This window comes from Herpailurus yagouaroundi, unplaced genomic scaffold (genome assembly GCF_014898765.1).
Source record: "Herpailurus yagouaroundi ecotype Mexico unplaced genomic scaffold, PumYag 141, whole genome shotgun sequence".
Classification (NCBI taxonomy): Eukaryota; Metazoa; Chordata; class Mammalia; order Carnivora; family Felidae; genus Herpailurus; species Herpailurus yagouaroundi.
In genome coordinates this window covers 28,808,383-28,822,691 of record NW_024412396.1, presented here as the reverse complement: position 1 = coordinate 28,822,691, position 14,309 = coordinate 28,808,383, and the positions used below count along the sequence as shown (strand labels likewise).

At 45.9% G+C, this 14,309-nt stretch overlaps 1 protein-coding gene across 1 annotated transcript in view; it reads left to right on the top strand.

Annotated features, from left to right (window-relative positions):
* The first annotated feature begins 767 nt into the window (after positions 1-767).
* NID2 (nidogen 2) overlaps positions 768-14,309 on the top strand; it is a 67,455-nt gene continuing 53,913 nt past the window's right edge. The window contains exons 1-3 of the mRNA XM_040477140.1: positions 768-1,208; positions 1,865-2,173; positions 12,739-12,971. Of these exons, the coding sequence (XP_040333074.1) occupies positions 783-1,208; positions 1,865-2,173; positions 12,739-12,971 (968 nt within the window). The 5' untranslated portion in view covers positions 768-782. The remainder of the gene's footprint in view (positions 1,209-1,864; positions 2,174-12,738; positions 12,972-14,309) is intronic.

Sequence of the window (14,309 nt, the reverse complement as noted above, 5' to 3'; positions counted from 1 at the left end):
GTTTCGAGGCTGCGCGGTTTCCAGTCCCAGGGACCGGCTCAGGTTACCGCCTCCCTGCTCACGGGGTGAGAGACCCAGCGTACCCCCACCCTGGCGCCTCGCCCATTTCCGCTAGGTGCCCAAAGAGGATGCTTCATTCCATGCCCCAAATGGAGCCGATCACACACAGTAGTGTTTCATGGCCTTCCCAGGTGCCGTTTTCCCCGGGGAAGGTAAACAGCGCGCTCTCTCTCCCACTCTCTTTTTAAACGGCGCCTCTTGACCCTGACGAGTGGGTATTTCGGCCGGGCAGCCCAGTCTTCCCCGTCGGTGGCCTTTGGACTGGGGGTCGGAATTTAGGAATTACACCTCCCCCCGCCCCCCGCCCCCGTTCATCTCCATACAAAGGCACGCTTCTCCGCAGGGCATCTCCGGGTGGAGCCACGGAGCTGTGGCTGCGACTATGCCTCGAGAACGAGGGGCGCCCGGGACCCCACCACCACCCCGTCGCCCTGCCACCCTGCAGCTGCACACGCCACCGCGGGGTTCCCCCTTGGCGCTGAAGTCCTCTCCTGCGGCGCCGCTGCCCTGGGACTTGGAGGGCCATTTGGTCTTGGGGGAGGGGCTCGTAGGCCCCGCGGAGCAGCCCCTGCAGGAGGGCGGGAGCGAGCCCGGCCGCTCTCGGGTTGCGGAGGCGGAGCGGAGCGGAGCAGCACTCCCGGCAGCCCTGGCCGGAGGCTTCTACCTCGCCAGCCCCGCTGCTCCCGCGACCGCTGCCTTAGAAAACTTTTAACGAGAACCAGATGTGGCAGCCGCTGTCGAACTTTCCCCGAGCCGGCGATTGGTCCCCGGCCGAGGGCCGCAGCCAGTCTGCGCGCTGCGAGGGCCCGGAGTCCCCGCCCGCCCGGGCGCCCGCGGGGATCCAGGTTGGAGGCTGGCGAGGCGCAACTAGCGGGCTGGCGGGCCGGGCCGGGACGCGCTCTGCGGCGGGGCAGCCCAGGAGCCGAGCCAGCATGCGGGGGGACCGGGCGTTGCCGCCGCCGCCGCTGCTGCCGCTGCTGTTATTGCTGCTGCTGTCCCGGGCCGCGGCGCTGCGCCCGGACGAGCTCTTCCCCTACGGGCAGTCTTGGGGGGACCAGCTCCTGCAGGAGGGCGACGACGAAAGCTCAGCCGCGGTGAAGCTGGCGAGTCCCTTGCGCTTCTACGAAGCTCAGTTCGGCTACCTCTACGTAAGTTCAGCCCCCGCTTGGTGTGGGAACCGGCAGATGTCTCGCAGCTTCTTCCCAGGGGTCCGTGTGGTGTTGCTCTCACCGAACCCCTGCCTCCCGAGGGGGAGGAAATAGTCCGCACGCCCTGCTGTCCCCGAGCGCCCCTGGGGTGGGAGCTGGCTTTGCAGCGATGCTGCTGTCTGACTTGCTTTTCTCTACCTCGAGAGGAAGAGCAAGAATTCAGACCCACAAATTCGCAGCCACAGAAGCGTCCCAGGCGGAAAACGGGGTGGGGATGCTTGGGGCGGCCAGTGGGGTTTCCAGTAAGAACCTCGAGAAGGCTGTGCGCGGGTGCAGAGCTGGTGTATTCCCTCCTCGGACCCAGAGGTCTCCTCCAGCGTGGTGCGGAAAGTGAGAAGATACTTTAGGGCTCCTGGACCTATCGCACCCCTCCGTGGGGGTAGAGGGGGTTGGTGGGACAGCGGCTAAAGTTGCGCTGGTCGCCCTGAATCAGGAATCGGGCTCCCAGCCGGTGGGGAAGGGGGAGCTTAAAGCCCGGGCCGGTTCCCTTCCCTCCATGTGGAGCAGGGTGGGCGCACACATTTGGACCTTTGGTGGCCGCCGGTGGGCCTCCTGCCGCGTACGCGACCGTCACCTTTGTCCCCCTCCTCCCACAGGTGGGCACCAACGGTATCATCTCCACTCAGGACTTCCCTAGGGAAACCCAGTACGTGGACGATGATTTCCCCACAGACTTCCCGGCCATTGCTCCCTTCCTGGCAGACATCGACACGAGCCAGGGCAGGGGCCAGGTCCTGTACCGTGAGGACACGTCCCGGACCGTGCTGGACCTGGCTGCCCGCTACGTGCGCTCAGGCTTCCCGCGCACCGCCGCGCACTTCACCCCCACCCACGCCTTCTTGGTCACCTGGAAGCAGGTGGGCGCCTACGAGGAGACCACACGCCGGGCGCCGCCCTCGGAAGAGGTAACTGAACCAGGAGTGCTGGGCCGCTGGGCCAATGGAGGGATGGGTTCGAATTCTGGGCTGGAGCTCAGGGACTGGCTTGGAGTTTCTTCTGAGTCTGCTCTCTTGCTGAACCTGCTGTATCTTGTGGTGGCACTTGGGCTGAAGTGACTGGGAAGTGGAGAAGGCTTCTTTAGGCATCCTCTGAGGATCTGAGAGGTGGCTACAGAATTCTAGCAAAGGGATCGGAGGGCCCCAGGGCAGATGCGGAAGGCCCTCCGAACACAAGGCGGTTCACTGTTTGGTTGTTTATTTTTAGAATCACCTCTAAGTATACAAGAATTATTTCTAATTATATGTTCATTGAAGGAAAAACATCAGCAAATACAGGCAATTTAAAGAACAACCTCTCATTTTCCTAGCACTCAAAGATAATCACTCTTAAACATTTTCATTTATATCTTCCGGAGGTTTTTTTTCCCGTATTAATATCTGTATTTATCTGTGACTGTCTATTAACAATAATGGGTTCACAATGCACGCACTTTTGTAAACTATTTTTTCCACTACATAGTATATTGTCAATGTATTTCATTGTCACGAAATACATTTCTCCGGCATCATTTATAATATCTGTATAATATTCCACACAGTGAATTGACCACTGTGTTCAGTGGTCATTAAGATTATCTCCAGTTTTTCATCATTATGAATAATTTGGTGAAGCACTTTTTTTTTTTTTAGCTAAATTTTTTGCACATATCCTTACTGGATAGTCTAGGAAGTGGAATTGACGGGCAAGAAAGAATACACTTTTTCTATTTATTTATTTATTTATTTATTTATTTATTTATTTATTTATTTATTTTAAAGTTTATTTATTTTTGAAACAGAGAGAGAGTGGGGGGGGGGCCCAAAAAGGGGGGAAGAAAGAGAGAATCCCAGGCAATCTCCATGCCGCCAGCACAGAGCCCAATGGTGGGGCTTGAAACCACGAATCATAAGATCGTGACCTGAGATGAAATCAAGAGTTGGGCCTTTAACCGACAGAGCCACAAGTGCCCCTATTTGTTTTTATTTTTTAAGAAAGCTTATTTACTTTGAGAGAGAGTGTGTATGAGTGTGTGTGTGTGTGTGTGCGTGTGTGCACGCACGCACACACAAGTTAGGTAGGGACAGAGAGCATGAGAGAGAGAATCCTAAGCAGGCTCTGCGCTGTCAGCACACAGTCCCTCACAGGGCTCCATCCCAGGAACTGTGAGATCATGACCTGAGTGAAATTAAGAGTCCAATGCTCAACCGACTGAGCTACCCAGGCGCCCTGGGAATACACTTTCCATAAGGTTCTTGATGGCTTTTGCCAAATTGCCCTGCAGATATTAGTTTACGTGCACCCTAGTTTACAGGGGACTGCCCTCCATTTGCTTTATAGTGTCTACCTGAGCAACTAAAACAACCCAAGCGCTCAGTCTTTAGGCTTGGCAGCAAGATCTAAATACTCCAAATGGACCTCAGGTGGGCTCAGGGTAGCTTGGCAAATGGTGAAATTAGACCTGAATTTCTGTGAAATTAGACCTGAATCTAAAATGGCATACTCGAAGGGCTGAAACTCTTATAATTTATCTCTATTTTAACTCATTATGTTTCTTAGCTGTAGAATGATGGCACATATCCTCCCTGAAAGATCAAGATCAAGTAGCTTGTCCACACTCCCTGAGTAGTTCAAGATGGTGGCTATTCTTCTTTTGTGTTCTGTAAGAGAAATAGGCCCAGAAGGCTATTCTGAAAAGATCTAGAAAAAAGTGTTTGAATTTGTGGTGTTTTTTTTTTTTTTGACATTTAATTTTTGTCAGGCAACATTTAGTTTTGTTCACTGAGTAATTTTTTTTTTTTACAGATGTGGGTTTGACATTTCAATTATTCATTTCAACAGAATACATTCAATTCAAGCAAATATATTGAGCACTTTCTTAGTGCAGGGCATTGGGCTAGGTGGGGGGTTGGAGAAAGATGAATAAGGTAAGGCTCCCCATCATTATGTTGCACTCATTCATTCACTCATCCATTCGTTTTTGTAAATCAGTTCAAAACACTTACCTGCAATTAAATATACCACACCTATAATAAAAAACGTAGAAAATAAGAAAACAAATATTATTTACAATTTCAGTAGCCAGAGGCTACCACTGCTAATACTTTGTGTTTTCTTCCAGTCTCTTTTTGTAAACCTATGTCTTATATGTGGCAGATATGTATGTGTGTGTATAAGTAATTTATATTTAAATGTAGTTAAGATTTATTCATCCAACAAATGGTTTTTTGTACACTAACTATATTTCAGAACTGGTATAGACACAATGAAAGGAAATACTCTTTACTCCCAAAGACCTCATAGTTTTAGTGAGGACATTGATTATGTGTAATATAATATGATAAGTGTAATAGCATCTTCACTTAAGAAGACTAACGCTGACCCTTCCTGATTAGGGGACTCAATCTGGGAAGGTTTTGCTTTTGTTTTTTTAAGTTATAAATGTTTTTTATTTATTTTTGAGAGAGAGAGAGAGAGAGAGAAAGAAAGAATATGAGCTGGAAAGGGGCAGAGAGAGAGGGAGATACAGAATCTGAAGCAGCCTCCAGGCTCTGAGCTGTCAGCATAGAGCCCGCAGGGCTGGAACCCGTGAACCACGAGATCATGACCTGAGCCGAAGTCGGACGCTTAACCGACAGCCATCCAGGTGCCCCTCAATCTGGGAAGGTTTTAATGAGGAAGTAGTTTTGAATCTGCGTTGAGCTTAGTGGAACAGTCTCAGAAGAAATAGCATGTGACATATCACCCATGTGCTGTAAAGTATGATGTGTTTTGGGCATTGCATGTGGTGCATTACTGAAGAAGAACGGTTGTTGGGCATGAGGATGAAAAGGCCATGGGGTGGGGACAGATCATGTACTGCTGGGAGTTTGAACTTGGTTCTTTGGCAGTGGGAAGGGTTTTGAAGGATTTTAAGCAGGGGATTGATTTTTTTTTTTCTAAAGTTCTTTTTGTCTGTATTGAGAGGGTAAGGGCTCAAAGGAAAGATTACTAAAACAATTACTATATATGTTGTTTATTCAAGCTATCTACTTAATTCTTAAAACAATTATTTTATCATACTGTCTTCCCACAACAGTCCTACAAGATAAGAATTATGTTTGCATTTCACAGATAATGGCAAATAGAAGATAATACAGTTGTCCAGAATTCTCCTCGTTAGGCAAAGGCAGGCTTAGAGGACACATTTCTTGATTCTTAGTTTTTTTAATTGCCTTTATTTTAAAGTAACCTCTACACCCAGTGAGGGTTTGAACTCACAACCCTGAGATCAAGAGTCGAATGCTCTACTGACTGAGCCAGCCAGGTGCCCCAGTTGTTTTTGTTTGTTTGTTTGTTTTGTTTTGCTTTACTGCTTTTAACCCAGATTTTTCATGCAAGACCCATTTCCTTGGCTCGAGTGATGTTGGTGGACACAATAATAATTGTGCTTTTTCCACAGACTTCCAATAAATAAAGCTTGGTGTGATCTTAGTACCAAAAGAATGCTTGGAATCATATTTCATTCAAAGGAAGAATGAACTTGCAATGAAATTGGCTGCCAAGGATGCTATTGATGCCTTATTACTTCTAAATTAGTATTCCAATGCTCTAAAGAGAATTCAGCTGCATCTGTCTTACTTTTCAGTAGAATAAAGACAGATGATGTTGAATTGAGTGAGGCTGAATCAGGGAGATGAACGGTTACACAGAAGTGCTGGTTCGGTGAAATCACAGTAGAGTTTTACAATTCCATTTTTATCAGAGCTCGTTTGAAACCAAAAATTACAGACAAGGTGAATTTGTTCATTATTTTTTTCAGTTTCATCTATAGCATAGGACTACTGCTCTCTCACCCAACTTTCAGGTGGTTGTCAAGACAATGACAATATAAAAACATCTTGAAAGAAGATGTGGATTATGAAAGGTTATCCAGTGACTTTGGAAGTAATGATTCAGCCTCATTCTTAGTTTTCTCACCTGTAAAATGTGGGAGCAATGCCTACGTTACAGGGTTGTTGTGAGAATTAGCTAATGTGGCATTTTTTAAACATATTTTTAAATTCTATTTATTTATTTTAACAAAGAGAGGGAGAGAGAAGCAGAGAGAGAGGGAGAAACAGAAAATACCAAGGAGGCTCCATGATCAGTGCAGAGCCCGACACCATGACCGTGAGATCATGACCTGATCCGAAATCAAGAATTGGTCGCTTAACTGACTAGGAGCCTCCCAGGCGCCCCTAACTAATGTGGCATTTTTAGGTAGGATGACATTTTTAAGTAGTCCTTATATCCCTCTAGACCTAGTGGGTATGGTTGCTCAGCCAATCTGTGTTCCTTTGTGTTGGCTTGATAGGACCAGATTCTAGTTTTTTAATTTTTCTATCTTGTAAGGACACTGTGATGTAAGCCCTTTGCATAAGGATTCTTTAAGTACTAGGTTTTCTGAATTGCAACTTTTGTCTGGTCTCTTTTGGGTGGGAAGTACAAGAAGATTTGTAGATTCCATCTCTCTTTTACTTTTCTAGTTAAAATCATTCCTCAGACATCGCCATATGCTCATTTGGCTTTGGGATTTGTTTCATTTCGAAAGGAGATAAGGGTTCTTCTGTTTGGAGAGAGGATGTTTTTTTCAGTTACCCGCATTGAAGGTTCTTCTGAATACTTTAAAGAGCCCTGTGATTTGAGTTCTTATTTTAATAGTTCTTTGGAGATAGATTTTGGCAAACAGTAATCTGCCTTGCCTGAAGCACTGTGTGAGTTCTGTGTGGCTTTCTTGAACCCTGACACGCTAACCTGATGTCACAGAGTTGCCGGAAACTTGAAGATATCAAAGGAATGGCATCTTTACCATGTAAAACAATTTCAGTTGTTGCTCTTTCTTTCCATGGATATTGGTGGTGGGTATGACAGGACATGGTACCTGATGTTGCAGGAATGGCCAGGGGTGATTGCAACTAAGAAAAAAAAAAAAAAAAAAGAAAGAAAAAAATGAGTAGTGTTTATCAGTTCAGGTAATCTGAGATTCCTTGAACTGTCTTAGGTACCTCACAGGGCAAAGCAGTCATGGTATTGGCCTTCAAAGAACTTGTTGATGGAGGTAAAGAGGACTAGTGTTTACTTTAGCTATGGTTTTGGGGGGAGGGAGGTATTGTTTTGTTGTTTGAGCGATGGGAGTTATGGAGAACTGGGTCACACAGATCTGTGTGACATGGGGGGATGTTCTGTTGGAATTTAAGTTGGGCTGGAAAGACGGAAAGAATGGACCTTGAGAATAAGGCAGCAGGAGAAATTGTTCCAAGTGAGGCTTTTCCTGAGGCCGGAGAAATGGATGAAGGGATTGCACAAGATGGGCGGAAGGTTGCGCTTCAGAGGCCTCACTGTGGGGACAAGGTGTGTTGACTTGTGTCACAGGATGATTGTGGTTGATGGAAGGGGTGGGTCCACAGAGAAAATGGGAGGTAAAAGCAGGACTTTTTTGTAGGTTACTGACTTCTGGAGCTGAAGCCCAGAAGAGGAGAAGTCTGAGGTTCTATCTGAAAGAGTTTAACCTGACTCTGAGATATAGTGGTGAAGATGTGCTAAACAGAGACATATATGGAAATTGGTTAATGAAGTGCTGAAGTTTTGCTAAAGGCTAAGAGTCAGGAATGATGTCACGTTAGAGACTAGAGAATTTATCTCTGTAGGATTTAGGGCATAAAAATGAATGAAGGGAAGTCTTGTGTGTGACGGCAATGTATAGGTACTGGGAGATGGAGAAATCTGTTAAAGAGTGGAGATTAGTGCTTGCACCAAACACTGGAGGCCAGAAGTCAGTGATGCCACCGCTGTAGAGAACATGTGACCCTAAGGAAGACAGACAGGAAAGAGACTTTTGTGACACTTATAGGGAGTTATCCTACTTCTTAATTTTCATTTTTTTTTAAAGATTTTGGTAAGTAAGTAAGTATGTATGTATGTATGTATGTATATATTTATTTTAAATGTTTATTTATTTTTGAGAGAGAGACAGAGCATGAACAGGGGAGGGGCAGAGAGAGAGGGAGACACAGAATCCGAAGCAGGCTCCAGGTTCTGAGCTGTCAGCACAGAGTCGGATGCAGGACTTGAACTCACAAACCACGAGATCATGACCTGAGCCGAAGTTGGTCACTTAACCAACTGATCCACCCAGACACCCCGAGTTTTTTTAATTTATTTTTGAGAGAGAGACAGAGAGAAGACGGAGCAGGGGAGAGTAGGAAAGAGAGAAAAACAGAGAGAGAATCCTAAGCAGGCTCTGCACTGTTAGCACAGAGCTCAATGCAGGGCTCAAACCCATGAACCACAAGATCATGACCTGAGCACAAACCAAGAGTCAGACGCTTAACCCTGACTGAGCCACCCAGGTGCCCCTTTCATTGTAATTTTTGTAATTCACTATAGGCAAACTTGTTTGGGACAAGGCTGGCTGGCGCTGTTCTGATTTTTTGCCAGATGACCGAAATCAATTGCATGAATTGTAAACTCAGAAGTTTGTAGAAGGGCATGTTTTACATCTGCCAGCGTGGCTCTGCTGAGCGTCAACACTGATTGGTGGGTGATGTCCCATACCTGCAGGGGAGAGTCAGACCCTGCCTGGTTTCTACTGATGACTCTGGCTTGTCTCTCTTTCTGATAACAAGATGGCAGAAACCTTGAAACAAGGCAGCCACTGGCCCTGATCCTTCCTGTGCTGCCCCTCTTCCCACAGAGGTCACTCTCTCCTCCCTGGGATCCTAAGGAAGTTGGGAACCAGTGACCCTTTTGTGGGGTTTGGCGGCCCATCTGAAGGTTTGTCTTCAGAGACAGAGCATGTAGGGTTCTTGCAAAGGCGCTAGTCTCCAGGAATATGAAGACCCTTCCAGTCTGGAAGCCAGTCGAGGGGTACTTTGGGAGGAGGACCCCTTCAGGACTGCATGAAGTGTGCTCTTTAGCAATTAGATGTAGAATTTTGTGGGGCCGAGACAGAGAACTTCAAAAGAGATCATTTGGTGTGTGGGTGGTTTTTGAACAGCCAACCTCTTTTGGCCTGTACTTTGGGATCATAAATTCTATCTAAAGCCCTCCTATTGGCCTGTTTCAGTGGAGACAAGTGGATTAAATAAAGGCTTATCACCTGTCTAGTAAGCACTTGGCTCAGGGATGGCATATAAAAGGCACTGAATACATTTTCATTGGAATGAATTTATTGACTGATTGACTGAAAGAATGAATAAAATAAAGTGCTAAATTCCCAGGCCCTGCAGTAAAAGCCAGACACTCCCCTTCACAGCTCTGTTTACTTTCTCCCTCCCTTCTTCCCCCATTCCCTTCAGTTCCCTCGCAGTCTCTAGGACCCCCCTCCTCCTTATCTTACAAAATTTCTCTAAACTCAGAACCAGGATGCTTTCTTCCTCACATTTGCCATAGGTAATCAATGCCAGGAGCTTTGAAAGCTTAGATTATTACAACAGGTCCTTTCTCCTTCCTTGAGTACTTTTCTTTCCCTAGCTGAACTTTGGTGATTCTGACAAATGGGGTACTCTGAAGTTACGGAATCAACATTAATTGATGATGTAGTATGTATTATGTAGAGATATGATGCAGAGTAGGCTTTGTTGACAGTCAGCAGAAGTTATGGTTTCCTAGCTTTGAGACGTTCTAGAAAGCATCCTCTGCCTTTTGTTTTTGGAACAGTCGAGTTTGCTAATGAAACGATCCACAACTACAAAAATAACAAGTACACTAGTGCCTCCCCCCCCTGCTCCACCTCTGCCATCTTTAAGTATGTGTGCTTAAAGAAAGCAAGAAAGCAAGCAGGGGTGCCTCGCTGGCTCGGTTGGTAGAGCATGTGACTCTCGATCTCAGGGCCCCATTTCGGTGTAGAGATTACTTAAAAATAAAATCTTTAAAGGGGTGCCTGGGGGGCACCTGGGTGGCTCAGTCAGTTGAGTATCTGACCTCAGCTCAGGTCATGATCTCGCGGTCTGTGAGTTCGAGCCCCGCGTCAGGCTTTGTGCTGACAGCTCGGAGCCTGGAGCCTGCTTCAGATTCTGTGCCTCCCTCTCTCTCTGCCCCAACCCACTCGCATTCTGTCTCTGTCTCTCTCAAAAATAAATAAACATTAAAAATAAATAAATAAATAAAGGCATGCCTGGGTGGCTCAGTAGGTTAAGCGTCCAACGCTGATTTCGGCTCAGGTCATGATCTAGCAGTTCGCGAGTTCAAGCCCTGCATGAGGCTCTGTGCTGACAGTGTGGAGCCTGCTTGGGATTCTCTCTCTCTGCCCCTATCCCACTCTCTCTCTCTCTCTCTCTCTCTCTCTCTCAAAATAAATAAATAAACTTAAAAAGAAAATAAAATCTTTTAAAAAAAGGAAGCAAAGCGAGGTAAGATTTTCCGTTAGAGAACAAAAAGAAAGGTTGTGTGCCTTCTTTTTTTCTTTAAAAGCGTTTTAACACATGAATTGCTTTGTCCTATAAGCAAAACCTCAAAACTGTACTTTGAAATTAAGCTTGTGAAAGGAAGAGTAAACACTAGAAGAGTCTGAGCACCATATGGAGGAGGGCCATGGACAGAACGAAACGCAGGACACTTTCCTCTTGTTTCCTCTTTTATTTAGTAAGATGTGATGTTCTTCTCTCTGCCTGCTTTTATCTGTCTAGCAAAATGGAGAAATAATACTCCTTACCAGTAAATAAGAGTCACATTATTATTTTTTTTTTTAATTTTTTTTTCCCCACGTTTATTTATTTTTGGGACAGAGAGAGACAGAGCATGAACGGGGGAGGGGCAGAGAGAGAGGGAGACACAGAATCGGAAACAGGCTCCAGGCTCCGAGCCATCAGCCCAGAGCCCGACGTGGGGCTCGAACTCCCGGACCGCGAGATCGTGACCTGGCTGAAGTCGGACGCCCAACCGACTGCGCCACCCAGGCGCCCCAAGAGTCACATTATTTAGGAAGTAGTGTTATTTATAAATACTTCCCAGTCCCCTACCAAATTGTAAAAGGAGGGGGATTTAGTGAGAGAAGCCTTCTTAGAGTCCTAAATATAACGTCTTTTTAAGATAAGGAAGTACCATTAACAGACCATTTGGGGTCGGGTGGAGATAGCCTTATGTAGGTAAAGGCAAAAAGTATCTGGCTGAAAATACAAGAGTAAAATGAACTTTAAGGAGTGATTCTATAAGGACGTGGGTGTTGGGTTTGTGGCTAATTCAGTCTCTCACTCTGGTCTGCTTTGGCTCCTCCTGTGTTTATTAGCATTCACAGGCTGCCTCTGTGACGCCTCCCCAGCCCAACCCTAAGGTCTCACACACCCTCCTCTGGCCTCTACTATCTTCTCCGCCAACTCTCCTGAATTCCAGTCATGGCCGTTCTTCTCCGAAATAGTGAGAATGTCCTGGGCAGAAAGTCTCCCTTCCTTTGTTTCTTTAGCACCAAGCATAATATCTCGTGCTTTGTAGGCACATAGTAGGCACTTGGCTGAATTAATGTGCGAGTGGATTAATAATGGAGTTTACAAACACATAAACAGCTAACTAAGCAAGATGAGGTGAATGCTAACGAGAAATACCCACAAAGGTGTTGTGGATGGTCGGAGAACAGAAATAAATCTACAGGGAATCACAAAATGCCTCAGAAGGATAGCGTTGGAATGTTAGGAAGGTTTCCAGGCACGGGGAAACATGAGCAAAAATACAGAAGCAGTAAAATACATTACACAGATGGGGAATGTTACATAGTCCGATGAAGATGCAGTGGATCTAAACCTGGGGAAAGAGTTTAGGGCACTTATAAACCGCCCTGAATGGCACGCTAAGGAGTAGTTAGGGTGGCCTAGTGGCACAGGGCATAGACTCTGGAGCTGGCTGGCCTGCCATCACGTACTAGCTACCAGCCCTTAGGCAGATCTCTTAGTCCTCAAGTCTTGTTTCCTGATCTGTGAAGTGAGGGTAGGCTAACTCGCGTGCTGGTGTGAAAAGGCGGCAGAAAGAGGAAAGAGAGCAAGGGTGTGAGAACAGTAAGGAGGCCTTTAGATCATCCACTGGCTAACACCACGCCTGCCCATCACGGGTATTCAGTAACAGATGAATGAATGAATGAATGAATGAATGAATGAATGATCCACATGAGTGCCTGGGACAGTGAACTAGGCCAGTGGCTGTGGGAATATACAGGTTAATTTTGGTCCTTGCTCTTAGCTCTTAAAGAGGTTTGGATGAGAACAATATGAAACCTTAAAAACATTATTTTTGTAACCTGTGTTTCTTACCTGTGCACATTTCAAGTGTTAATCTAAATGATAAAAAAAAGAATTATAATAGTATAGCTTACAAAATTGTAACTTGGAGAGGAAATTGAGAAGAATATAATGTACAAAAGCAATTTGGAGGAATCCTAAGAAGGGGGCAAACCCTTTGCATTTTACGATGCTTTGTCTGCATTCTGTTTTGTTTTTCTTTTCTGTTTCTTTTATTAAAAATATTTCCTATTTTTTGTTTTTCATAGCGGAACACTTTCCAGGCAGTTTTGGCGTCTGATGAGTCTGATACCTACGCCCTCTTTCTTTACCCTGCCAATGGCCTTCAGTTCTTTGGAACCCGCCCCAAAGAGTCTTATAACGTCCAGCTCGAGCTTCCTGCCCGGGTGGGCTTCTGCCGAGGGGAGGTCGATGACCTGAAGAGAGAGGGTCCCTACTTCAGCTTGACAAGCACTGAACAGTCTGTGAAGAATCTCTACCAGTAAGTAACTCAGGGCATAAGCCCTTCCCTGTCTGATGTTGAGGACCCTTTGGAGCTACCCAAACTCAAGCGGCCATAAGACCATTAAATAATATCTTGGGGGCTTCCACTGGAGGCATCAGGTCAAAACCAGGAACTAGATTAGACCCTAGGGGGAACAAATTCACCAAAATATAAAAGGCCCTTTATTTTTCCTGCCCTATTGGGTATAGATACCGGAAACAGAACAGTGTTTATGTGTTTGCACAGCCACTGAGGCTTGCTATGGAAAACATTGCTCTTGGAGCCGCATAAAAATGTCCAGTAATATAACTGCCCAGACTGAGATTTTTCCAAGTTAATCATTTCACCGGAGGAGATGTTGTGATTTAGTCTTTTAGGCAGATACACGTTAAAAGTTAAATCAAGTGTAGTGTAATTTGGGGAAAAGGGAAAACCAAACACATTGGTAGCATTTTAGAGGTCTCGGGGTTTCTGTATGGCTTCATTAACTGAAACCATACTGGCTGGTTTTCCATGAGGTCGCCAGAACTGAGCACATTCCTCAGTGCCATCAGAGGCTTCCTCTGCCAGTGCAATAATACGCCCTTGTGCTATGTGTCAGTCCGCATCAACACCATATCTGGGTCGGCACCATTTCATAACTTAACTAATTTCAGGGCTTATAAAAACTATCTTTGCTTTTATTCCTTTCCCTAATACTGGGCTAGAATCCAGGCGGAATACATTGTTTACTTAGCCTTCCTTAACTGTGTCTCCCTTCCATTATGTTATTCCTGGGCACTGCAGTACCTCACACTTTTACATGCCATCCGCTCTACTCAGCTATCAGAGAGCAGGCCCTACAACCAGATCTGGTTACTTAGTGCTGACATGTTTTGAGGGCTTATTAGTTGCCAAACATCGTGTAAAACACTTTCCAGAAGTTGTCTTAGTTAAAACTCACAGGAATCCTGGGAGGTAAGTTCTACTATCTTCTCAATTTGATAAATGAGCTTAGGGAAGTGAAAGTACGACCTCAAAGTAATTAAGTGGCAAGGCCAAACTTCAAGCACAAGTCTGGAGTCCCCAACTCCTTCTTTTATGCTGAATCCCGCTCTGCTTTCCCAGTCTTCTGACCAACCTTGGGCATCTTTAGGTCTCCATCCAGGCTGCCTTTTAGTTCAGACGTGAGAAAATTAAAAAAAATTTTTTTTTTCAACGTTTATTTATTTTTGGGACAGAGAGAGACAGAGCATGAACGGGGGAGGGGCAGAGAGAGAGGGAGACACAGAATCGGAAGCAGGCTCCAGGCTCTGAGCCATCAGCCCAGAGCCCGACGCGGGGCTCGAACTCACG